We start from the raw sequence: 27,610 nt of genomic DNA on the forward strand, positions 1-27,610 counted from the left end.
GGGAAAAAAAGTGGTGAGTGAGGGTTTCAGAGGATAATGGAAAACATCCCACCAAGAGGTAGGCAAACTGCCTCTGAAAAAGGTGAGATGCAGTTGCCATCGTGAATTACTTGTGATCGAATCATATGGAAAGTAACTTTCAGGAAAGGTCAAATGTAAAATTGTAATTTATAAATGAAAAGTTGAAAAGTTGTTGAAGAATAGGGATTTTGGAGCCCTCCTCTCTCCCTTTTGGTTTAAAACCTCCTAAGTTCCTCAGGTAAAATCTGAAACTGCTCCTCTCCCCACACATAGTAAACGCAAGGAGAAAGACTGGAAGAAAGAGGCAGACCATTCTATACTAATTAGTGACAAGTTTAATAAGCAACGAAACTTAATAGGAGGCTTGACTTGGGCAGCCACAGGACAGCGGTGATGTCTGCACGCACCTGACAGAATCTTGAGTTTATACAGAGGCCTTAAGGGAATTTCAGGCAAAAAACTGTCCCGATGGTTTCAATAGCACATTACTCTCCCAAGTCAATGTCCTTTAAGTGGCTCCCGGTACAGGAGCAGTGGGCAGAAGGTACATTTCGAAGGCAGGGGAAGAGGTAAGGAGCTTCTCTGCCTGGGGCCAGCCCACGGTCACATACTCTCCTGATCTCCAAAGCTCCCCACACTTAACTTTGTTAGGTGGCCCTGATTCTGTTTAAATGAAAGATATGCTGCACCTAGGGAACCTCAAGAGGAGTTAGGGAAGGCTATGAAAAGGCAGGTGCCTTCCTCCTGTGGAACGCGGAACAAGGAACGCCGCAAGTCTCGCGCAGCAGTCCCAGAAGACGACTTCCAGAGGGCGTGGCGTCCGTAGGAAGGGCGTGCGAGCACTGCAGGACCCCGCCTCCGGAAGGCGCCGCACTGGGCTTCCGGGGTCGCGCGGGTCCCTCTAGGCACTTCCGCTCCAGCCTCCAGTCGGCCTGCCGCACGGGAAGTCATGCCTGTTTGTTGCGCTCTTCCGCCCGGTGTCTGCGGGCCACGACAGCAGCATGGCTGGTGCCGAGTTGCGGGCGGCGCTGGATGAGCGGCTCGGCGCCCTGGCCATCCGCACAGAGGTCGTGGAGCACCCGGAGGTGAGGGGCTCCTGCCGGAGGGGTGGGCTCCGCTGCGGGGTCTTGGGCGGGGCCGTGAAGACCAGATGCCCCAGCGGGAATGTGCCGCAGAAGCGACCGTTCTAGGGCCTTTCCCGGGTTCCAGAGCACAGAAGGGACCCGACAGGCACATCAAAGGCCTCTCGGGACTAATGTTATCGTGGGAAAACTTGAGTTTTCTCTTGGAGCGACCTGGTCACATTCTGAAAACTAGTGCATCTTAAATTGGTCTGGAATATTCGATCAGTGTGTCCACTTCATGTGTATATAGTTAGCAGCCAATAAACTGTGTAGTGCCTACCATGTTTCAGGCATCATGCATATAGCAGGACACCAAGCTTATAGAGTTTGGTATTAACATAGTATATTGATGTGAAGATTTGCAAACATTTCACAGAACCAGTGTAACTTGAGTGGTGCAGGGACAGTTTTTATTCCAGGGCTGAATGACAGCTAATGATAACTAAATATGGTGACCTTTAAAGGGTAGACAAATACAGTGTCTTCAGCCTTACACATTTAACATCAAGACTTTTATCATTTTTTCTGATCTTCTCTCCTATATAGTATACGGAACTCTCCCCCTTCTTTACCTGTGCATATTGCCAGCTCTTCTGATGTTGTTAGTCCAGAGTCTCATTGTCTTCCCTGCTCTCCCACTCTCATTATGGTTTTAGATTTGTAAAGTGGAGGTTGCCACATGGTCTGGATGTAATGGGATGCTAAGGAATAGGAATCTGGGCTGCTATAAACTTTCAGTACCAGAAACTTAAAGAAAAAAATAATCACTTGAGGAATGTGAGGGCTTGGCCAGCACATTGAATAGAGAACTGGCCTAAGAGGTCCTCACAGTAGGGATTGAGGTAGCAAGGTGTGTTATTTGGTAACGGGCTGGAAATGGGTCTCTACCAGTGACAATCTATGGCATTGAGTACTCCCCTAACCTTGCTGTTTTCACCCAGCAAGCAGAGTACATATAGCTGTGTATATGTGCAGTGTGTACATGCATTATTTTAAAACTTTTCGTGTGATATTTTACAGGTGTTTACAGTTGAAGAAATGATGCCTCATATCCAGCATTTGAAAGGAGCACATAGTAAGAACTTATTCCTTAAAGACAAGAAGAAAAAAGGCTATTGGCTGGTGACAGTTCTTCATGATAGACAAGTTAATTTAAATGATCTTGCTAAGCAGTTAGGTGTTGGGAGTGGAAATCTTCGGTTTGCTGATGAAACAGCCATGCTAGAAAAACTAAAAGTTGGCCAAGGCTGTGCCACACCTTTGGCACTCTTCTGTGATGATGGAGATGTGAAATTTGTTCTGGATTCTGCTTTTCTGGAAGGTGGACATGAAAAGGTGTACTTTCATCCAATGACCAATGCTGCAACCATGGGATTGAGCCCTGAAGACTTTCTCACATTTGTGAAGAAGACAGGACATGATCCCATAATACTAAATTTTGATAAAAACTAATTGGACTGATATTTAGAATACACTTCTTTCTGAAAGTTGTTTTTCTTATTTTTTATTTATACAAAGCATTAAAAGTGATAAGAATATTTAGCACCTTTGTTTGGTGACTAATTTTAGGAGGGACATTTCATCTAAAAGGAGCTGCTTTTTAAAATTATCTTTTAAGTAATATACACCCAATGTGGGGCTCAAACTCACAATCTTGAAATCCAGAGTCACATGCTCTACTGACTGAGCCAGCCAGATGCCCTCTAAAAGGAGCTGCTTTTGAAAAGAGGTATTGAGGGGCTCCTGAGTGGTTCAGTCAGTTAAGCATATGATTCTTGATTTCATTTCAGGTCACGATCTCACAGTTCATGGGTTTGAGCCCCATATCATGTTCCTTGCTGACAGCATAAGCCTGCTTGGGATTCTCTCTCCCATCTCTGCCCCTATTCCTCCCCCCTCCCTGCGCCCCATAAATAAATAACTTAAAAAAAAAATGTATTGAGGTCGTTTTAGCTCAGATTTCACCTCCTATCTCTCCCATGACAACTACTCATTAAAGGAATGGCTTCCACAATTAAGAGTAGATTAACAACAAAATTAAGGTTAGTTTAACTAAGATCAACTATTTTACATCTTTAGGGTGTTTACTGTACTTGAAAAAAGCCAACTTGCAAAAACAGCATATATGAAATTATACATATACTGTACATAGAGAAAAAATACAGGAATAGATTAAATTATTGATAGTGGTTATCTTTGGGGAATGAGGATTAAGGAAAGATCTGTTTAGTCCTTGAGAGGTTAGAAATGTAAACATACTTGGAACAAGTTTTTTCTGTCCTAAATTTTACTCATTTCCCCCTTCAGTTGTGGAGAAACATACTTTTTCACTTGAAACAAAACATTAGTTGAAGGTCTGAGGTAGACTAAACTACACAAGTAGTCTAGAGATCTCGTCAAGAAAATTTTCACATTTTCCTCCAGTACAATCAAATGGGATAGCCGTGAGGTAATCATATTATCCTGTTTGGTCAGTCAAAAGTAATTTCCATCTGGTAGTGATAGTGTACTCTGTACCAATTTGTGTTATTTAAAGGCAAAATGAGAGTAAAAACTGGTCAGTTCTTGATATATATGATTAGAACTACAAGTTTACTTGTGGCAGAGTTTCTATAAAGAATGAATTTAAGAAATGGGGAGTAAGAAATATTTTCCATAAATGATAACTTATTTTAAGGTGCCATGTTACTTTTTACCTACTGTTTACTACATCTCTAAGAGGAAATTTTAGGTTGATTTGCACATAAAATGAAGGCTTAATGAATAATAGAGGCAAAGACACTAAGGCAGTTAGTACCCTCCTCATCTTATAGTGACAACAGGCTCAGGAAGACTAACCTGCCCAAGAAAACACAGCTGGGAGCCTTCTCTAACATTTTGCCTCCCAAAGTCTTACATACGTGAAAATGAAATTGCTTCCTGCAATGTATTACTGTATTGACACCTATGTGAAGATTGACAGAACTGATAGATGCGATTCTCTTCCTAAACCTCCAATACTCATCCCTGAAAGATTTAGACAGAATCATCTAAACAAAGTTATGGGTTATGTCTGAAAAAAAGTTTTCCAGGATAAAGGAAAAGGAAAGATAATACTTAGCTAAATTGTATCTTACGATTTTTAAATGATTATTAACCACTTGTTATAAAAATCACCTCTTTGTTTTATTTCTTTTTGTATCAATCAGTTTAAATGAATGTTAAACCAACTTAATTTTTTTTAGGAGTAATAAAGTTATAACTAAAAAGTAATGAAATGTTTTTAAAAAGACAAATCAACCATATGATGGTTTGTTACGAACTGGATTTCTGTGGCTGATAATAGGTATTGTCAAGTAAAAATCACTGCCATTCAACTCCAAATCCCTTAGTAGCATTACTTTTAAAGGAAATGTTACAGCTTTTGTATTATTTGATTTGGTATTTAATAACAGTTGTAAGTACAATGGCAAACATTGAAAGAGAACCCTTAGAAACGAAAAAGACAATTTAAAATCAGGTTTTGTTAAAGGGTGCTGTTATAAGTGCAACTTTATCCATAAGCATTCCTTTTAAGGCATTTTCATTGTTGTCCCAATATCTCAACATGTACATCAAGGTTTATATCACAACATGGGCTCCTTTTGTATTACTCATTCAAGGCTTAAAGAAAAAATACATCTCAGGACTAAGTGAAGCAGAAAAAAACACAAAAATTCACTTTTCTCATAAAAAGTCACTTAAAACACAAAGTCATTTAGCATACATTATTACTCCTCATTGTAATTCCAGATTTGGTACAGTATCTTTTTCACTTCCTGACATAAACTGTTAAGACAGTGCAGGCTCTAATACTTCATTTGTGAGGTGGCTGCAATTCTGTAATATGCACAGTGATTTTTTAATAGGCTCTTACCATGCCTTGCATGAAAGGTGCTACATACAAACCTGTTACGTGAACTCTTTGGTAACCACCAGTTCAAAACGTGGACCAAACATTTCCACATGGCCAGATCTGAAGCACTTTATTGGAGCTCTTTGCCGAAGCTATTACCCTGTATATTAATTTTTCAGTTTCCTAAGGGGTTAGGTGTTGATTTAGAAGACAGCCAGATAAAAGCATGTCAGGCCCCCTTAAGTTTCTAGGTGGCCAAACATTTTGTTTGGTAGAAGCAGTTTAAGGGAAAAGAGTGACCTCCTAGTAAGTTTGCTTCTGAATCTTTTGGAGAAAGTAAAGTATTCATGAGGTTATTATCTAGTCCTTCCTTGAGATGGTATGAAAAAGGTTATGAATATAATTGAGAATATTCCTACTTTTGCGGTCTTAAGTATTTCCTTGGTTGTCTCTAACTGCACTTTCTCAGGGTCAGCATACTGAGTCTCAGTACTATATAGGCTGTCCCTAAGCATTTTCTGCATGAAGCAATAATGTGCTGCTTAAATCAACAGGTTCTCTATTTTAGGACATTAGTGTTCTGGAGAGGTCAAGCTGTGGTATGATTCATCTCACTGGGCAAACTCCTACTCATTAAATTCCAACTTTTAGTAACTGTCCTGGGATGTGTCCTAGTTGTGCAAATTAGATGCTAGTTAATATAAATCTAAGTTACCCACTTACTGTATTTAGCTAAAACATAACTTCTATATTTACTTTCAATTTATCCACCTAAAAATGAATTTACATTTTTTACATGCAAGTATCTCTAGACTGCCATGATGCCCATTATCAATTTGATACTTGAATCTAGGGAGTCACAATGGAGAGAGATGTTTCAAAGTCTAGAGATTAAGTTTTAAATATGTCTGTTGTGCAATATTTGTATTTTAGTAAGAATCCTTTGTATTTACATTTACATAGCACCTTTCATCCAAGAGTTTACAGCATTATTTGGCGGCAAAACCTAAGTTAATGGTGGCATTAAGATAAGTCCAAGTTCTCTAAATTCCTTTTTAATTTCTGCAACTATACATGCTGTCTTTCTTTTCATTAGTAAGTCTTTCTGAAAGTAGACTATGAACACAATACTGCTACTGGCCTACCAAAAACAGAGAGGGAAAGGGATAGAGAGTGGGAAAGAGAGAGAGAGGGAAGGAGAGAATGGGGTGGGGGGGAGAGAACATACACATTTCTCACAGTTACTAGGTTAGTGATGAAACACACAGTTCCTAAACCACACACTATGAATATGGAGTTGTTCCAAAAAGATTTTTTAGAGCTGGTAATGAGAGCCTAAGAAGTACACTGTTAAAATAAAAAAGTCACTATCTTTCTCATTTCAGACCTTTAAGATTATTCTGATATTTATGTTAAATAATGAATTTGCATTAATAAGTATCAATGCCTTTTTTGATTTCATAAGAAAATAAAACTGTGATATAAAATTGGAGCTACAAAAAAACTGATGTTTCCCTGGGTTAACTAAATCTACTTTTTTTGTGCTTCTTTCAAATGTTTAAGGTAACAAATGCATACAAATATTTCAAAAGTACCAATAACAGTTACCAACTTTAATGCAATATTATAAAGGACAAAAACAGAAAAGTTCTTATTAATATGTGATAACCTTAAAAATAAATGAGTTCCTGGCAAAATGCAGATCATAGTAAATTATTTACATTTTTTTTTTGCCATAAGAAAACTTCTTAAGCAATAGTCAGCTCTCATGTTAAAAAAACAAACACACATATATAACCCAATACTAAAGAAGGGAAATGAATTAAAACACAACAGTTTTATCTTGGGAATGCAATTTACTGGAAAACCACCTTACTAAAAAAGTTTCAGAAAAACACTCTCTTTAATTACCTTGGATTGTGAATGCTTAGTGTTGCTTAATGAGGAATATGGAAATATTAATATTACTGTAAATTTTTTATAACTCCTATTTTTCAGATTTATCTTATAAACTGAATTTCTTTTGCAGTGCATCAAAATAATTAGTTAAAAAAAAAAAAAAGAATACCAACACATGCAGTCTGCTAACCAAATAAGGCTCTGACATGCCAAAACAATGTTCTCTGTATCTTGATATATAGTACATTCCACAACATACAGCATTTTAGATTTACACAACTAAATATAAATGGCTAGATTCTGGCTAATACTTAGCAGAAGCATTAAGCAAACATGGATAAATTCATAAACAAATGACGAAAGAAGTAGATTGTTCTTGGAGTACTTCTTGAAACCTTAAAACACTTGGTCCTTAGAGAGAGAACATCCTTTATTCAGTAGATCTTAACAATACAATGTATAGTAAGTCCTAAAACCTTCTAAAAATTTTGGCAGTTGACTCCAGTAGTGCTCCTTGATTCAAGGAAGGAATGAAGGTTTTGTATTTCTTGCCTGCTCTAGTCACGAAGGATTGTTTAAAGTCTCCTTAAAGATTTTTAAAATGATTCCTATAGTTGGGTGTCTTGTTACTTCAGAAATAAAGGCTTCACACTGAGAAACTGAAGGACACTTTTCTCTCTGTATTTAGTTGGAAGGTAGAAAGAAGAAAGAAAATGTAAGAAAAGCTTGAAGATAAGAGAGATATAAAATACAGAGCAGGCACTATACGAACAACATGCATCAGATAGGTCTTCTATAGAAATGAGAGAGTGACAGAAAGAGACAATTTTTCTTTGAGTGGCTCTTCACAGAAAAGGTACGTAATTTACTGTTTATTCTCAATTATCAAGAACATTGTGGGGGGTGGGGGGGGAGTGGATTCCTATAAAAGAAAAAAAAAACCAACTTCAAATTAAAAAAGGAATTCCGAAAACATTTACTAGTAAAATTAAATTTAAATTAAGAAAAAAAAAATAATTTTTAAAGGTTTGTTTCCTGCACTGATAGGCAAAAGCTTACATCAAGCAATAAATCTTCCTCAACTAGTAAGTAGGACAGAAAGTCGTGAATTAAGCAAGCAATATTTACATCTGTTAATGCAATGTGCACTTGTTCTTGTACGTAACACGGTTAGTTTGTATAAATGAGACAGACTAATCTCATTTACATTGTAAGGAAGAAACTCACCACTTGGCCCACATGTCATGTAGTGGGTAATAGAATTAGGAGCTTTGTTGCTCCCTAGACCTGCATTTTGAATTTCTGCTTTCTTGTACTTTGTCCACATCTGCAGGAGAAAAGCATTTCATGTTATTTAATCAAAGGTTAAACATAATATAATTCATGAAGATAAGAAACTAATGAGCTCTTGTTGAGTAGGGCAAGAAGAAAGAATCTAACTGGGAAATTTATTAATATTATAGACATCTTATTATATAAAGACTGATTGTTATAGTTCAAAAGCCAGAAATAATATACTTGTGTCCTCTTACTATGTTTATTCACTAAATAGTCACAAATAGTTTTAAAGTAAAAAATAATCTTGCATGCAGCCACAGAGACATCCACAATGAAGTATTTATTTACTGAGAAAACCAGGTCTTATGGCAAATTTTATAGGCAAATAATATACCTACTTTCACTGTTACAGCTAAAGTTGTTTTGGTCAAAGGGAACCCAATACCTAACAATGTCAGTTTACAATGTCAGACAAATAATAAGGGTATAATTTCTAGAAACCCAGGCCAGGAATGTGAATGCCATGCAGTTTCATCTAAAATCAGGGTAGTGAATCTCCAAATAGTTTTCCAAATAACCCTTTATGAATCATAAGATATTTATGAGATGTCTTAGAGGAAGAAAGTACAGCTGCTCAACTGGGTCAGAGTTGCTTCATTTTTATCTTAAAAAAAAATTAAAAAGTTACAATATTGGTGCTTCTTTGTAAGACTCATAGCAAGTAGCATGTTGATTTCTTACAGCATGGGAAATGCTGGCTGAATAATATTTCTAAGGTTCTTCCCATGCTAAAAATTTGATTCCAAGTGCTATGCTAGTGTTTTGAAAAAAATTTAGGCCTCCACAACTGGTGGTAGTCTCTAGAGGAAGTGTAGCCTGTATTCTCAAAATCCTCAAGACCTATGGACATGGTATGGACCTGTCTTACAGTACAATGTGTATGTTCCTTTTGAAAACATGTTATAATATAAATTATGAACTATAGCCATTTGTTTGTATTGGAAATACTTCTTTCTGGTAAGTCTAATTTTGTAAAATAATCACAATTTTATGATACAACAATTTCTGTATTTTGCATAAATAAATTTAATATTTCAAATTTAAAGTGCATGGCCAGATATATAATATCTAAAGAATTGAAATGGTGATTAAATAATTCTTGGCTCAAAGTGGAAAAGTAGTAACACTAATTATTCCATTTTAATCTATTTGGTTCCAATCTAATCTCACTTATATTTACCATTAAGTTTTATTATTAGGTTATTAATAGGTTATAAAAAAGAGATGCCAAAAACATTTTTAATGTTAGGACTGACTGTGAAACAACCAGCAATAAAACAGACGGATGTATTCATGGAAAAAGTATATTAGGTGGTAGTAAAAAATACGAAAATTTTCTGAATGGAGAGGGCCTACTCCCCACAATGACCTTTTGTAAGTACAAGAGAATAGTTTAATTTACAAAGGATACAAATTTCATTATGCAAAGATTCTTTACAGATTCTATTTCCACGGCCCAATTAATAACCATAATTTAATATAACAACATGTATGAAATAGTAATCCCCCTCACCCCCATTTAGAAAGTTACATTTCAAAGCATTTCTTCCAGATGCCAGGCTGAGTTATTAGCAGTAATATTTAGGCTGAATCAAAATGTCAAAAACATTCCAGAGAAAGAGCTAAGGTATACTTCTCTCCAGAAGTAAGTGAATCAAGTACGTGTTTTGTTTTGTTTTGTAAAATTCTGGGAGTTAGAGATTCAAGTTTAGCTTATTTTACTTTAAAAGTGTTTTGACCACAGCAAGATAATTTTAAAGTTTATTGACACTTAAGTCAGAATTATGAAATATTTTATCTTATATGGTTATTTTTTTAGCTAAAAGTTTATATTTATTTTTAGTTCTAAAATTTGTTCCACTAAAAACACACTTGTTTATTTAAATAGTTACAAATTCTAACATTAATTTTATTTTAGCACAATGTACTCTTTTAAGAAATTATTTTAAGGACAGACACGTAATTTAATAGATTATTGAAGCAACAATCTTTACTACTTTGTAAACTTGCTATCCTTTTTGAACAGAAGTAAAAATGCAAATTTTCAACACACTATTATTTATTTCTTTTACCCTATAAAAAAAGAACTGGCAAAACTAATATATTAATTGATTCCAATTTAAAAAGTCATCTTGAAGGAAAGATGGTCCTTGAGCTCTTACACTTAACAGATGAAGGAAAGTGAAGAGAAGAAACAGAATTAATACAAATGCTCCTAGTCACTGTGTAAGTAACAGGTAAATTTGATGGGGTTTTTAAAGAATTACACTCAATTTATGAGTAACAACAATGTTCTAAATCTGAACAAGTTTATAAATATGGGCAGTAGTTAACATTTGCTACAAAAGTGTTAAGGGAGTGACTATTTCTTTGAAAATAAAACAGGAGGACAGAAGACATTAAATGGCAAAAGAAAATGACATCTTTTTACGTATTTTCCTTAATGCTGTACATGTGCAATGTGAAGTGCACATTTGGGGGCGGGGAGAAGGAGTGAAAAGAACAGCGAGGGAAGAGGAGCAAAGAGGAGGGAAGGAGAAAATGAACGTTCCTTTTTGGGAGTAACAAAGTAAATATGACTTGGAAATGCCTTCTTGGTAATTATAGCATGCAACTATTTTAATATGCTTCCAAGGTATCAAAGTAACAATCTCTTATCGGGTGACAAGAAATGAGAAAGAGGAGCATGTATTGTTAAGGATTTTAAAGTCATGCAAAAAATGTACAATGTAATTAATATTTCATGCAGGCTTTGGTGTGGTTACACATTCATATTTATATACATGCCACCATGTACAAATGAACACTATGCCACAATTTAAAAATAAAAATATAAGCCTAGCCAAATGATACTTTTCAACAGCAGCTCTTCAAATCAGATTAGAGAAGCACAGTGCATATCAAGTAACATCAGTATTATATTGTGCAGTTTTGGTCATACACAACCATATTCATACCAAACAGTCTGATTATCCTCAGAAACCAACAATGCAGATTCTGTGTCATCAGGATAGAGGCATGCAGTAGTGATAAGATTATTGCTATCTGCAGAAGACTGTGGGTTACTGTTACTAGGGTTCTGATTATCAGAAAACTGTTCATTATCTTTCTTTGCAGCTTTATCCAAAATGGCAGAAGCCTGGTCAGTTACTCTGGCGATTGGCCTGGGAGGTAACCCACTTATGTTACTAACTAGTTCTGTATTCAGAGATAAAAATGGCTGAGATGGATTAGCCATAGTAAATGACTCTACGCTATCTTTAGCTGATATTCCAAATGCATCATTAGACATATTAATAATGGCAAAGGTTTCGTTTAGAAAATGTGACTTTTCTGTTCTTGAGTTTCTAGCCTGGGCATATAGCGACTTGGGCTTATCTGGAGCTGAATTGTTTTGTGCATGAGAACCCACAGCATGGGTTGTACTGTGAGGTGCATGAGAGGACCACTGGAGTAAATGGTACTCACGAGATGCTGCAGTGATGTTGCTATCAGCAGTAGCTGGTGGAGAATCAACTGATATAGGTAGTCTACTGTCCTTTGTCAGAAAATCATGGATGCTTGTCCTTCGAGTAGTTCCTTCAGCAGTAGAGATCACACTGCTTGCACGAGGTAAAGTGGCATAAGGATTACTATCTTTTGATTGTCGTGACAGAGAAGTTTCTTTCACTAATTTTATCTTTCCTTGAGTGCCTAAGGTAGGTTTTCCTGGAGAGCTAATGAAGTAGGCATCTTCAGTCTTTCGAGGACTGGGTCTCATAAATTGTTCAGGCTTACTCGTCCGTCTATCGTAGAAGTCTCCTGGGGTTTTTCCACTTACTGACCTGGCCAGACCACAGCTAACTGGTTTGTTTTTTCCCAAAAAGTCAGAAGAGACAGACAAACTTTTCATTACTTCATCTAAAAGATTCTCTTGACTTGAGGACTTTATCTGTTAAAAAAGATACCACAGCAGATTAGTGAATGCAGCCAAGCTTTTACTTTCCTGATATATTACACTGTGTGCTATAAAATTGCTAGTATCTCTTTATAAACATGTCTTGATAGAAGCTCTATAGTTCAAAGAATTTTAACTTCTAGTGTCCATCTAAATGAATGTTACCATAGACAAAACTAACCTGTATTGAGGTAAGCTTGTTGCTTTCTTCCAAAAACTGTTGTAGAGTAACAACTTCACTTCCAGGAGAACCAGTTTTGATCTTGTGATGTGCTCGACTCTCTAACGTTTCAGGCATTTTGTGCTGGAGCATTGGACTTGATCTGGTCTGTCTTTTCAAGTATTGGATTGGACTGCTACCACTGCTGGACCAAGCTTCATGATCATGAAGCAGGCTAAATTCTCCACTGCTGTGGCTTTGTGGCCTGCTTTGGATATTAACTGCACCTGCTTTTGGAGTAAATGCTGTGTTAAGAGTTTGGTAACAGAAATGAGATTAAAACTATATAAGTAATCACATTTGTGGACTGGATTCTTATGAATAGCTAAACTGACTTTCAAATTTCATTTAGATATGCTTACTAAACTGTGTTCATCTTTCAACAGTCTAACACTATCTACCACAGTCTCTTTATTTTGTTAAATTGACAGACAGTAGTTCCACAAGGACAAATACTTGCTTTTACCACTACACCCAGAGCCAAACATATGACGCAGGCACTCATTACATTTGATGAGTAAGTGAATAAAAAAATAATACATTTTTTCATTTTTATTAAAAAAAAATTTTTTTTAATGCTTATTTATTTTTGAGACAGAGCGCGAGCAGAGGAGGGGCAGAGAAAGTCACAGAATCCAAAGCAGGCTGCAGGCTCCAGCCTGTCAGCACAAGCCCAACATGGAGCTCGAACCCACAAACCATGAAATCATGACCTGAGCTGAAGATGGATGCCCAACTGACCAAGCCACCCAGGTGCCCCAATAATACATTTTAAAAACTCAGTTCAAGTCACTGTAAAACACCTCACAAGTTAGAACAAAACAGGATGATATGATTTTTAAATTACATCAAAATGTTAAAACCAGAATAAAAATTCAGAGGTTAAAAATTCGAATTCCTTGCCTCTCTATGAAATCTTCATTCTTTACTTGAAGCTTCCTCATTCATCCTAAATGAATAACCTTAAATACATTTTTTTAATTGAAACAGCAGGCATATATAAAGGAAAATCAATGGAGATATGATATAGTTACTTAGCAAATTCCAGTAAAAATATCAAGTCAAATATGTTTTATTTTGTTCTTTAATGTCTGAATCATCTGATTGTTCCTGCTTTACACTGTTGGTATGGTGGCTATGTAGTCTTAAAAAACTCAACTGAGGGGTACCTGGGTGACTCAGTTTAGCATCCAACTTTGGCTTGGGTCATGATCTTATGGTCTGTGGGTTCGAGTCCCACCTCTGGCTCTGTGCTAACTGCTCAGAGCCTGGAGCCTGCAGCAGATTCTGTCTCTCCCTCTATCTCTCCCCCTCCTCCACTCATGCCCGTGCTCACTCTCTCTCTCAAAAATAAAAAAAATTAAAAAAAAAAAAGGCTCAACTGAGGTTAAGCAACTGTATAGAATGCAAATTACTAGTTCTGGAAAAAAAACTCCCTAATGTTTATGTTATTCCTTGGATTCTAAATGACAGCAAACTGTATAGATATAATATCAAGATGGACAACACAACTAATAATACAAAGTAAAGTGGGTCACGAAAGAATTTGGCTCAAGTTATGTAACATTTTACAAAAAAAAGATTTCCTTGAATTTTCAAATCAGAAAAGAAATACTTCAGTTTTCAGACTGTATTCTTCTACTACATACAAGAATATGATTATAAAAATGAAAAGATAATCCCTTCTTGAGATCAGATTTTTCAGACCACTACAACAGAGTCATAGCATTAACGATAAAATTACAACTGAGACAAAATGATTTTATAATACAAAAAGCAGAGGCGCCTACATGGCTCAGTTGGTTAAAAGCATCTGACTTTGGCTCAGGTCATGATCTCATGGATGGAGCCTACTTCTCCATCTCTGCTTCTCCCCCTCTCCCACTCATGCTCTCTCTCTCTCAAAAATATAAATAAACATTAAAAAATTTATAATAAAAAAGCAACAGAACACATGCACTCATTATAATGGGACAATTCTGGACTGTAGAGAATACTTTAACCAACTTTTATAATCAATTAAACAATTCCAGAATCTGAGTAGGCAGTATACCTTTAAGGAAAAAAGTATTAGTCAAAGCCTCTAGACATTTACATAAAACCTCACCTTGGAATGCATATTAAAAAATTTAAAAAATCTTGCATTCTTTATAGAAGCTATGTGCATCCATCTGGGTCTTGTTCTACACACACACACATTTGTTTTCTTTAATTAAAAAAATTATTTCCCCCTATTTCATGAATAAATAAAGCTGAAAGTATTTCTAAAGCACCTTCTATAGAGTTCAATGTACATGCATCATGAGAAAATTAAGGACAACCATTTTCATGACGAAGACAAAACATAAGAAAAATAAGGACCTACAGATATTTTTGAAGTTAAAGATGCCATAAAAACATTTTATCTGTGAAGATGAAAAATGGAAACCAAAATAACTGCTCCTGTTTTTACATTTATATACATGGTATACAATGTATCACAATGCTAAGTATAAAATATTCTAAGGAACTATGTTCCAAACATAGATGATTTGGATTTCATACTTTACCCCAGAAACTTCATCGATCTTCTATTATAAAATCTGGAAATGGATGGACAATATTAGTAAATTTACCTACAGCGTACCTTTGACTTCATGGAGTGAAGCATTATTATTACTATTGCTAGTGGATGTTCTGCTACTATCAAGGCTGGCTGGTCTTGAAGCTAAATGAAAAAATCAGGAGACAGTGTGATAAACTTCCAGCTAATGACATTGAACTTTACATTCTGATCACAGAATGCTTTGAGGAAGCAATCATGCATACTTTCACAGGCTAAGCATGCCCACAGAATTGAATCTTACAGATTAGAGAAGAAAGGCATTTACAGATAGTTCAGTTAGACACTTTAGAATAAGACATTTCTGAAACACTGAGATTCAAAGAAAAGAAAAGAAAATATATATTTAGATTTGGAAATGTTTTCTAGATGGATACCAGAACTGTTTGAATAGGGTGACACGCCAAAAAAATAAAATAAAATAAAAAAATAAAAATAAAAAAAAGTGCTAATGATTAGGTCACTTACAACAGATCAGAAAAGGAACCCTGCACACTGCAGAAATGCCATGAACAGGAGGAACATGAGCATCTGCAGTTGATGTCCTGTATTCCTACCCGCACAAGGGAAAACAATTGCACAGGTAACACAACCCTACCCTGTTTCTTAAAATCTTGCTTACATATGAAATCCCCTGAACATGTTATCCATTTATTATTAATAATTTAGTTTGGCAAGATATGACTTTGCAGATCTCTCCAGAAACTTAACAATATGATATACTCAACACTGCAGAAAATGTGGTTTCAGAAGAGTTCATCCCTTTACCTAAGTATTTTTAAAACCAATAGTAAAATGTGTTTCTCATAACTTTAACCTTATAGCATAATGGCAACAAAATTACATTTAAGCATTGTGCAGGTATATTTTATAAATGACCTTGACCAAAACAGAGACTACCTAGATGAAGCAACAACCTCCAGAGGGGCAAAAGGGAGTATTAGGTTTTGAAGAAATGGCAGAAGAAGCTATGAGATGCAGGTTAGAGAACACATGCTTGCCGGCAACGCAACATTCACCAAATTGATGCGAAAGTCTTAGCATTCCCATTCTGTATGTAACATGTGCTCTCTAAATAAAGTTCATATCTTACCATGAACTCTTGATCCCGTACTAGAATCATCACTAATACCTTGTGGACTTATGTCTTCAAAGGATGTAGTATCTACATAAAATAACAAAATGGATATAAAAATATTTTTAAACAAACAAAAAAAAAAACCCTTATAAAATTTCCCTTATGCAGTTATGGATACTGTTTTCAAGCACATATAATACATCTTGGTTTAACATATTTCATAGACTCAACCAGAAACTGGAACTAGGAATAAGAACAGAATGGCTGTGATGAAAGTTGACTCGCTTAGGGAAAACACCAGTAGAGTGAAACAATCTCCCCAAGGACCTTGCAAAGGAAATCAAGAGCCTGGGCTGTTCTACGTGGTTCTCTCTGTTTAAAGTTTTAGTGTTTTTAGTTGTTTTTTTTGTGTTTGTTTTTAAGCTCCTATCATCACTTTTTCCCTTTCTCACTTTTTACATGGTTTACTTTTCCTTTCCTTGTTAGTTCACAAGCTGTTTATTATGAAAGGCCTAGGAAAGATTTTAATTATTTGTAAGATGTTTTATATTTTTGAAATGAAGTGAAATTGAAAATTCTCTCAAATTAAATCGATTATTTTGATAATTATTTCAGGTTGTTGCTGTCAAAAAAGTACACATGGGAAAGTCAAATTAAAATTCCTGTTGCCAACAGTTACACCACAGTGCAAAGAGCAGACGGCCTATACCTTTATTATTAACCAACTGCTTGGATCTGAAGCCTGTAGAAGAGTTGACAGTTGAAAAGTTGATGGCTGTAGTAGAGAAGGCCATAGCTCCCAATTCTTTTCTCCTTTTACCCGTTGAAATATCATCAGGAACCTCCAAATTCTCAGTACTACCTGTCCACTGTCCTCCTGCTAGGACCATGGACTGCACCAGGTCATTCATGGCTGGGATGCAAATGAAAGCAAATGAATCAGCATGGTTAATGTATCTGCTTTTATTCCTATCTTGTATTATAAATGATCTGGTTTTTGTCTATGGATTAATGCAAGTGAACATCGAAAACTATAACCACAAGGTCATTCAAATTATGACATGCATTCAGCTGAATGAAATGAGTAGGCCAAAGGCTGATAAATTTCAGTCAATACTTTTATCCCACCTCCACCCCCTTTAAAGATAGGAAAAGGAATTTTACTCTGTACAACTGCCATGCTTTTGCGCAGTGATGTGCAAATATAATTAGAAGCCTTCATAATGTGGTTTTGTGATGACAGAAATGGAATGAATAAAGGTAAGATGGAGAGCAGTTCTTATACAGCATCATTATTGAAAATGACAAAGAGTCCTTGGTCAGAGCAGGTTACTGAAGAAATCATTCATTTTGTGAATCAAATAAGTATACCATTCAATAAAAACCTGAAAGAAATGATATCCAAAGTGACAGACATTTAATGTGATTATGTAATTACCCATTCTTCTTAAAAAAAAATAAAACTAGAGTATTAATATATAAAGAATGACAAATGTTTTCAAGGGTTACAGGCCATTTTATTTATTTATTTAATTTACTTCATTAAGAAAATAAAGTCCTAATGCTAAAGGTTTTGTTATATTTTAAGTAAATTTCTTTGGGAAAAAAATTTCTATGGCATAGAAAATTAAAGTTTTTTTTTTCTGCCAACTTTTAGAAAGGACTGGAAATGTATATTACATGTATGACTAAACATATGCATGTATATGTACCAGTGAATATACATATAATGCAAATTAAGTGCCAGTTTTGAAAAAAAAATATTCTTCCAGCTCCTTGAATTAGAGGAAGACTGCACTTTTGCAAAATAAAGACAGTTGGCACCGTCCAGAGAAAGGTTAGTGAAAAATTAGTAATGGAAGCCAGTGTGGTCATTTGAAAGAAGCTGAACTGTCATAAAGTCTTACACATGGAACGACGGTAGCAGGCCTTCATTTTGTCTTTATCCTTCGGTCTGTTCCTCAAAAAGGGCAGTCTTTTCAGTGCAACCACTTTAATGTCAGAGCATGAGGAAAAACAGAAACAGAAAAATGAAAGAAAAAAGGGAGAAGAACAGATGGCAGTTAAATGTTGAAATTAAGGACAGAAATGAATGTCTGAGTTTCAGCTATGTATGCTATACTAAAGCTATTACTCTTGTGCTGCTGAGTGATAATGAAATATGAAATATGTACTCTGATACTTTAAAATACTTGGAAAGCACTGAAGACAATGATGAGGAACATATACTTTGAAAGCTTGGGTTGGCTAAAGTCCTACAAATATAGGAACTGTTTAGAATTACTGAAGGAATATTTTTCCTAGTTAAGTTGTAAAGGTGTACCTTTAAAATCAGGGCTATTGGTGGGCCACAGTATACATGATGAAAATACACAGGGCTTTTCAATCCTCGGTCTTTACTTTTCAAATTATAAGACTTTATTTTGGAAAAAAATTACTTAGGAAGATGCACATTCTATAAGAATATTCTAGCAATATCTATCAACAAAAACTAGGGTGCCCCATCGATGTTTAAAACTTAATCTAAAGAAACTTTAAAAACTTTCATTATTTTCATAAACCGTAACAAAGAAAGTAGGGAATTATTTTTTGGGATAAACTGAATTCTGGTGCATTATTTAGTAGCACCATGAAAATATATATTCTGAGCAAAGTCTTTCAAAAGATGACATGAGTAATTATATTCATTTCATTTTGCAAAAGGTTGGTGAGGGAAAAGAGAAAAACTAGCACTAAGTTCTTTCTATTAAGTCTAAAGGAAAAGGAGGCACCCTAATGCAAGAAAAAAATGACAGAAAATATGTATTTATAACATTTTTAGGTATTTTGAAGGGCTTTTTTGGTGAGTTTATTTAAAAAAATCAAAGGTAGCACTGTGCAGAAAAGTTCTGTAAGTGAAAATTAGGATTGTAACTACAGTAGGTGTCATTAGCATAGACATCCAATGTTCACTAGAGTCACTAACATTCTTGAATTATATTTTAATAAGATTTGAAAACAAAAAATTGTCACACCTTTTCGGAACTGCAATTTAGGAGTCAGGGCAATGATGTGAATAAAGACCTAGCCTTACACAGCCTTAATAACGATGATCCTTCTCAGGGTTTGTCGTCATCTTGTAAATAATCAAAGTTCTTCCAACAAACTGACAAGTGTCATCCATTAAGGAGAATGCAATGGACATACAGTTTTTTTTAACTTAGTTAACAATCATGATTCATTTAAGCTTTTAATTTGACCTATTTCTTTTCTATCTTGGTAAACACAGCTGTTTTTAATGATTTAAAAAAGAAATGAACTGAAAACAATGTAAAAATGGACACTTAGCTAAAACAAAGCTGAATGGTTGCAACATGCACATGTTGTCTTATTTAGATACTGCTGTTTCAACTGTTTTCCAAAGACTGCTTTACTGACAGACACTCTTCCAAAAACAGACAGGATAAAAGGAGTTTTAAACTTGCCAATGGTGGAATGTGATCCTTCTTGTGTCAACTAGTTTGTAGATATACAATGTTCTTTTTCCAACATACTAAAATTAAGGGAACATTAACATTGCTGGGTTTTGTGTTTATTTAAAAAACTCTAAAACTGGACAAATGCAAGAAAGGACAGTATTACTGCCTTCTGATCCTTATTCTGGATGTTTCAATTCTGGATCCAATTCTGGATCCTTATTCTGGATGCAGGAATGTCAGATTTATATTTAAAACAGGCAAGAAGACCTCAAAGAAAGACTGTCGTGCCTTTCTTGTGTACGTTATCCTATCTGAATGGAAACATCTTTTCTTAGGGCACCTGGCCTGCCTCAGTCCGTAGAGCAGGCAATTCCTAATCTCAGGGTTGTGAATTCAAGCCCCATGTTGGGCATAGAGCTTACTTAAAAAAAAAAAAAATCAATCTCTTATGAAATATCTTTCTTTAATTGGAAAAAAAATAATTAGACCTATTTCCATTTCTCATTTAATAAGATGTCAGATAGTTTATATCTAAAGGTAGCAGTTAAAACTGAATTATCTGGCATCTTTTTAAGGTAAACCTGATGATCTCTCCATAAGAATGCTCAGAGATTTCATGTAGATTTGGCTGATAAGACTAGATTAAAAACAAAACAAAACAAAACAAAACAAAAACACCACCACCCAGGTTATGATAATCTTATGTGGGATTTAATAACAAGAATTTAACAACCTTCTTGAGACTAACACACACACACATATGTATGTATGCGTGAATATTTATGGATTCTAGTTTTTAGGGTGGTATAAGTTGTATTCTGAAATACACCTTATAATACCTAATCTATACCCTAAAATACTGTCTTTTCAGAGATAATTCCTCTGAGGACAAAACACTATAGTTTTTTGAGTGTTTTGAGAGTTGCAATAAAGAGAGACTATCCCTGGGGGAAGAAGAAGCAGTTTTTGCCTATTTACTTCAGAAGAATGGCAGTGAGATTATATATATAAATATACCTACATTTAATATAGATATACATATACACACACACATAAATATGTATTTTTTAATTTAGTGACTCTGGTGATAGTATGAGTGGATTCAAAGTTGTCTTGTTTACATATTTTCTAAGAACATTGTTAGGAGTCAGCCTGTTGGACACCTTCAAAGGGCCTAGCACTGAAAAGATGTTCTTTTATTCTTTTCTCTTTCTCTCAAAATATACTTCTTTAGGCTCTTACTTTGTTCTTAGTTAAGCACACTAGTAATAAAATAAAAAGATCATAAATTGTATAGGGCATGTTATGATGTAATACTTCTGTATCTGTAATTTAAAAATTACGTTTATATACCAGTTTATAAATTTTATACACAAACTTTTATCTCCACATCTATTTTAACTGATCCTTAAATTAATTAACCAAGCAATTGCTCAATAATTTTTATAACCTTCAATTACCTCTAAATCATTGAATAACATTCTCTTCAAATTCATATCTAGTTTTCTTTGCTTCTCCCCAATGTAGCTTTACTCCAATTCGACACCAAAGTATGTGAATAGAACCCCATTATAAAATGTCTTATTATAAAATGTCTTATTATTCTATTTCATTACAAATAAGCTCATAAATGATGAGCTCAAGATGAGCTCAAAAATATTTCTCACTTGCTCTTCAAAATCACCCTGTATAGTAGGACACAAAGGTGAAAGGCGTGCCCATATAAATAGAACTAACAAGTGGCAGAGATATTCTGGCTCTTATTTCAATGTTCTTTCAACACTTGTTTTACCTTCCTGGCTAAATGATGGTAATTCTGCGTTTGGTGTATCTCTAAACACATAATATATAAAATCATGTGGTTATGCAGTATTGCAGTATTTAGTGAATTTTATAATCATATAGAGTTAAAAAAGAAATGCATTCATCAGACTATTACCCCAAAGGACTATGGAAGTTACAAGTTAAAGAAATCTTTTTGAAAGGATTCTAAAGCAATACTAGAGATCACAAATCTTTAAAGAGTTTAAGCACTCACTGCTGCTTTTCTTGGTCCCCAAAGTTTGGCCATCTTCTAAAGAATTTGAGCCTACTGAAGAACTATCTTGACTATCTTGATGGGGGAGTTGAAGAAATCCTTCACTGGAGTCTGAGCGGGTAGGTGTTAATGTAAGAGATTTCTGACGTTCCCGATTAATATCTTTCTTAGATTTTATCAATTTTCTCATTTTTAGAGTAATCCAGTTGCCTCTCCTAATAGAATAATTTAAAAAGCTCTTATGAGTCTAAAATTCAACATATAAATTCTTCACAAAATTAGAAGTCTTAACTTTTTTTTTCCAAAATAAAAATGAGTAAAACTTGGTTAACAGTACCTTCTAGGGGGAGATGGGTCATAAAATTTGTATTGATCCATTATTTTCTCTTCTAATTTCTCCTTTTGTCGTCTTAATTCATTTAACTTATCGCTATAAAAATAAAAACTGCATTTTAGGACATGCACCATTATTTTGTACAGTTATGAATATTAAATTATTTTGTGACTAGAATCTAATTTCTCTCCAAAACATAAACAAATACAGATGCCATAGTCGACAACTAAGAATTTATTAGGTATTCACAATGGGATTTTTTCCAAGTTTCTCCTTTTCTTTATATTTTCAAACTTACTTAATAAAAGGATATAGAATTCAATTCTTTAATACAACTTACTTGTTTGAAGAAAAATTTCCTTATTACATTCTCATCCTGACAAAGGAATTCTCTCAACATCTTTTAACAGCTATCAAGCAACACCATATCAATAGTGACTATTCTCTTATTCTTGGATCTTTAGTATCTCACATCACTGTTGGTGATTTAGTATAATTTATGTAAGTAAAAACCTTTTCAATGGTTTGCTTACAACTGTAGATATGATAAGTGATCTCGTAATCACATCTTCATGAAAACAGACTTTTTTCCTTATGGCAGAATTATTTAGGCTTAATTTATGTCTAAAGAACTATTTTCTGCCTCTAGCAATACATGAATTACACTAGTTTCACCACATCTTAGTGTCATTTATGTTCTTGGTAGTATATATTATATAGGGAAACATCAAAGACCAAAGTAAAATGATCTTTCTAAAAAAAAGTGTGATGCCACAGTGATGCTGTTTACTCAAAAACATTTAGTGATAATTTACAATGAGGAAGACACAGAGGCCATATAAAGACAAATAACAAACAGCTCAACTCTGCTTATAATACAGTAGGAGAGAGAACATAAACACATAAATGACTATTACAATCCAAGTCAGTAGTGGTACCAAAAGAAAAGCTCTGTCTAAGTATGAAGAACTTACAAAGGCAAAATATTTCTATCTTGGATGACCAAAGAAAGTCTTGTGGAGAAAATGCCCATATTAGAAAGACTGAAAAGATAAGAATGCTAAATTAAGCAATTTAGTTGAGGGGAAGCAGTGAGGGATTTTCAGGTTTAGATTTTGCTCAACAGGAAATCAGAAGCACTGAAGGTTTCATTACAAAGTGACATTATGAAATCTTTGCCTCAGGTACCCTTAACTCCCTAATGAAAAAGAACTTATCAAAAAGGATCCGGGTAAAGAAAGCAACCAGGAGGCTAATGAAGTAGTCAGTATAGTTGAGCTGTCAGGCTGAATTAGGAACCAGAATGAATGGATCCGGATCTGAAAGAATTGTTTGAAGATGCTTTGTGAAAAGGCATCACCAACAATTATAGCACAGCACAACAGCAGATGGTCTATACCTCCCAATTGTTTTCTCTTTTTATCTGTTGAAATATTGTCAGGAACTTCCAAGTACTACCTGTTCACTGTCACTTCTTCTAGGACCATGTGACAGAGGCATTTAGCTAAAACTGACATAGAATATGAATATTTTTAATTTAAATTAAAAAAGTCAGGGGGTGCCTGGATGGCTCAGTCAGTTATGCATCTGACTCAATTCTAGCTCAGGTCATGCTCTCATGGTTCATGGGAGCAAGCCCTACTTTGGGCTCTGTGCTGACAGTGTAGAGCCTGCTTGGGATTCTCCCTGCACCCCCCCACCCCGCACTCTCCAAAAATAAATAAATAAACATTAAAAAAATAAATTCAAAAAGTCAGAATAGATATTAATGTTTTTTGTCAGTCAACAATTACTGAAACTTTGGAAATGGGTTATTCATCGAGGGCCAGAATATTAAGATGATAAAATTTTGGAAAATGCCTCAAAAAACTCAAATGTCAAGAGCTTTACATACAGTTACTACTTCTTAAGCTAAAAGACCTCTATGGCAGAGAGTAAAAGCATACATACCCCTGAAATGATTAAAGGTGTAGTCCTTTAGACTACAGACTTAGACATTTCTTTGAAGTTTTGCATTTATCTTAAGAGCTCATGCAAACTCTGCCTTTTGCTCCATAAACATGTGTTAATATAAAGATCATGTTCCCTGCCTCAAATTTTATAAGAAAACTGATGCTTCAAAAAATGTCTGATATATCCTGGTTTCATATGTGCCCCAGCTCACCATCTAATAGATTAGGAGATGCCTCATTTCATCATCTGTGCTATTTCTATTATACTGTAGTGTTTTACATTCAGGGAGGGAACGGGGGAGAGAAGAATTTAGTAAAGCTGAATCTTGGTGTAATACAAAGATCATCCACTGAGCTGCTCAGGCCCAAATCCCTGATTTAGCAGATCCCTCTACTTAATGGAAACATAACTCACCAATATGAAGCCTTGCCAATCTCTCTCTTACAACTCATATTTGATCTCAACTACCACTGCTTATGAATTATGTTTCACTAGATTATTGCAACAGTCTTTCTAAAAAACTTACTCCTTGTCTCTCTATTCTCAGAACCTCCAATCCGTACTCTAAAATGTCATCAGTGCCTTTTAAAAAAAACACAAATCTAATCATTTTACTCCCCGGCTCGATTTTTTTCAGCATCTCCTTTGTATGGCACAGAAAAGCCTTTGTGAAATGGTTACTAAGTTTTTAGCCACTTCTCTATTGCTCCTTATTCCTCAATTTTGCTCCAGGAGGAACTATTAATTTTTAGGTTCTATATCATACCATAACACCCCTTCAATACACCTCCATGTTACTTCATTTGTGCTCTCTGGCCTGGTATGTCTCCTCAGGCAAACTCCCATGACCCTTTAAATCTTAGCTCAAGTAATCATCTTTGGAAAGTCCACCTTGCCTCTTTCAGACTAAGTTACTCCTTCCCCCTATATTTGCTATATTTATATGGCCTCATATACATACTTCCATTACAGCAATTATTTGTATTTCTTGCTTTATGTTACTAGTTTCTTAGGAGTAGGACCTATGTGTTTTCATATTAGCATTTCTGGTTACTAGCAGAGTGCCTGGAACATAAGCATTCAAAAAAATTTAAGTAGAAATAATAATGTCGAAAATTAAAAACAGTAGCAGTGACTGTGACAGTACGGTGACTATCTCTGTCACCATATGGCAATGATAAAATGATGAGCAATATCTTAAAATTTGGTACCTACATGTATTGTCTTTGTTCAACATGAAAGAGATCTTTGCTTTCCATATTTTGCTCCAATAGTGTTCTGTTCTGTAGCATTAATGTCTGAATTTGATCTAGTAGATGTCGATTTTCTTCTTCTAAATTTCCTTTAAGTTGGCTTAGCAACTGTTTAAACACAAACATTTTTAAAAAATCAACATTTACATTTAACAGAAATCAGCTGAAACATCTGAAAAATATAAAGGGCTTCACAAAGATTGCAGTCTTCTGCTACTTGAATAATTAGATGGTTGCACTTTGATCAGAACATGAGTGATTATTTTAGTTATAATGACAGCCAAAATACTGAGTTATGTGCTGTGCACACATTTTTAAAAATTCTTACAAATAGTGGGTTTAACATACAATAAATTATCTAGTTTCACAAACACCTGCTTTCTTCAAACCGTTTAACTTCTAGTCCAAAAGCTACCTGGCCTTCTATTTAAGGAGCTATGAAACACTGGACAAGTTAATTAATTCTCTGGGCTTTAATGACCTTATCTATAAAATGATAATAACTCCCACACCAGACTGTTGCAAGGATTAAATAATATATGTAAAGTATCTTTTGTCATACCTATAACACAAAGTAGGTACTTAATATACCTCATTCTTTCCTCAACCACTGTTTTTTAGGAATCTTAAAAGTGTATAGTCTTTATAGCTTGATCAAAGGGACTCAGGTAGTCGTGTCAATGGCTGGTGTTACTAGGCTGATCCTATTGGTAGTTGGGCTGCCAGCAGCACTGGGCTGCTTCTTTGTAGCTAGAAGAAATTAGAAATATGCCTTAGTGAGGCTAGAGGTTCCCATAGAAGTCAGAAAGCCCAAAGTAGTGACCTTCAAACTTTAACATCACTTGTAGAGTTTATTTAAAAATGTGGATTTCTGGGTCCTAGCATTCAAATTCAGCTGGTCTGGAGTAGAGCCCAGAGATCTGTAGTTTAAAAAAAAAAAAAAAAAAAAAAAAGCCAACAACAAGCCCTCCTGTGGGGGAGTGGGCGGGGGTGGGGAAGGAAAAGAAACATTTTGAAAACTCTTATAAGATACAGAAAAGCAGATAGTATAATACTATGAATATCCATAAACAGGCATTTAGATCTAACTGCTATTAATATTGTGCTGTATTTGTTTTATCAATATATTGTTAAATTGAAATACAACATGTGGTAGATTCGTTGCAAGATTGAATGCAGTTATTCTCCTCCCTGTACCTACACCTTCTTGTGCTGTGACTTCGTACTTTTACCATCAAGAAGTGGAACTTATTTTCTGTCTTTTTGAATTTGGAAAGTCTTTGTCCATGAAAAGTAAGTGGTAGTGATGGAAGCTCCAAGCCTAGGCCTCAAGAGCCTTCTGTGCTTCCACTTGGAATTCTGCTGGAGGATGAGAGACAACGTGGCACAGAGAAGAGTTATGCCAGCTAGGGCTACCTTAGGCCAGCCAGCCCACTCTCAAAGAATGTACCAGTTAAATGCAGATATAGGAGCAACCTCTACTAAGATCAAATGATCTTGGTCCACACATCAATACATGCTATCAGGACATCTGCTCAGCCAATCCACAGATCATGAGCAAAAATAAGTATTTATTGTCCATTACCAAAGGTTCTATGTTGTTATACAGCATTAATTACTGTGTCAATAGACAACTGATAAAGCATATATATAGAAAAGGGAAGAAATTTTAAGTAGATATAGCTCAGTGAATTAGAGCAAAGTGAACACATGTGTGGAAGGAACCAGCACACTGATCAAGAAACAGCTCGTTAACCGTATTCCAGAAACACCTTGTGCTCCCTTCCAATCACCATCCCTTCCCACAAAGATTAATTGCTATCCTGGCCTCTAACACTATGGATTGATTTTCTCCCTCTAAATAATGTTATTATATGACTTAACCCATAGTCAAGGGTTAACATTTGACTGGGTTGGGACAATCAGCCAGAGATAAGTAGTTCGCTAGGGCCCTGTCTGGTCTCTCCTGGATAGCTTTTTGGACCACCAGTGTCATGTGGAACTTGATCAAGATTCACTGTGGCTGAATATCTCATTCCTTGATTCTCCTAGTGAAATTTTTGACTAATTTGCCAATCTATTACTTGCCTCAACCAATATTCCAACCTCAGGTCATCTGAAAGTTGACCTTTGACAACTCTCTTGGGGATGGGGACTTTTTTTTTTTTTAATTTTTTTTTTTTCAACGTTTATTTATTTTTGGGACAGAGAGAGACCGAGCATGAACGGGGGAGGGGCAGAGAGAGAGGGAGACACAGAATCGGAAACAGGCTCCAGGCTCCGAGCCATCAGCCCAGAGCCTGACGCGGGGCTCGAACTCCCGGACCGTGAGATCGTGACCTGGCTGAAGTCGGACGCTTAACCGACTGCGCCACCCAGGCGCCCCGGGGATGGGGACTTTTTTGTGCTCTGCTCAAATCAAATCAATCTGCTCTGGTAGCAAAGTTGATGGTTTTCACAGTATGCCCCTCACCTAAACTA

The 27,610-nt window shown here is 35.4% G+C and overlaps 2 protein-coding genes across 6 annotated transcripts in view; one reads left to right on the plus strand and one right to left on the minus strand.

Moving 5' to 3' along the window:
• The first annotated feature begins 835 nt into the window (after positions 1-835).
• LOC124503479 (prolyl-tRNA synthetase associated domain-containing protein 1) lies at positions 836-2,687 on the plus strand. The gene is made up of 2 exons (XM_047068555.1): positions 836-1,106; positions 2,166-2,687. The coding sequence occupies exons 1-2, from the start codon at positions 1,023-1,025 to the stop codon at positions 2,595-2,597; spliced, it is 516 nt and encodes a 171-aa protein (XP_046924511.1). The 5' UTR covers positions 836-1,022; the 3' UTR covers positions 2,598-2,687.
• Positions 2,688-3,072: 385 nt separating this feature from the next.
• CCDC88A (coiled-coil domain containing 88A) overlaps positions 3,073-27,610 on the minus strand; it is a 146,875-nt gene continuing 122,337 nt past the window's right edge. The window contains exons 23-33 of one of the 5 annotated variants that reach the window (XM_047068126.1): positions 25,092-25,237; positions 21,927-22,019; positions 21,590-21,804; positions 18,001-18,084; positions 16,803-17,006; positions 16,109-16,180; positions 15,040-15,120; positions 12,375-12,643; positions 11,725-12,187; positions 8,146-8,245; positions 3,073-7,840 (exon numbers count right to left, since the gene is read on the minus strand). In XM_047068126.1, coding sequence (XP_046924082.1) covers positions 8,181-8,245; positions 11,725-12,187; positions 12,375-12,643; positions 15,040-15,120; positions 16,109-16,180; positions 16,803-17,006; positions 18,001-18,084; positions 21,590-21,804; positions 21,927-22,019; positions 25,092-25,237 — 1,692 coding nt within the window. In that variant the 3' untranslated portion in view covers positions 3,073-7,840; positions 8,146-8,180. Of the gene's footprint in view, positions 7,841-8,145; positions 8,246-10,947; positions 12,188-12,374; positions 12,644-15,039; positions 15,121-16,108; positions 16,181-16,802; positions 17,007-18,000; positions 18,085-21,589; positions 21,805-21,926; positions 22,020-25,091; positions 25,238-27,610 lie in introns of those variants that run through there. The other 4 variants (XM_047068125.1, XM_047068127.1, XM_047068122.1 and 1 more) reach the window with 4 other exon arrangements.

Source organism: Lynx rufus, unplaced genomic scaffold (genome assembly GCF_022079265.1).
Source record: "Lynx rufus isolate CCGP_SWC_20201006 ecotype Redwood Valley unplaced genomic scaffold, mLynRuf1.p SCAF_8, whole genome shotgun sequence".
Classification (NCBI taxonomy): domain Eukaryota; kingdom Metazoa; phylum Chordata; class Mammalia; order Carnivora; family Felidae; genus Lynx; species Lynx rufus.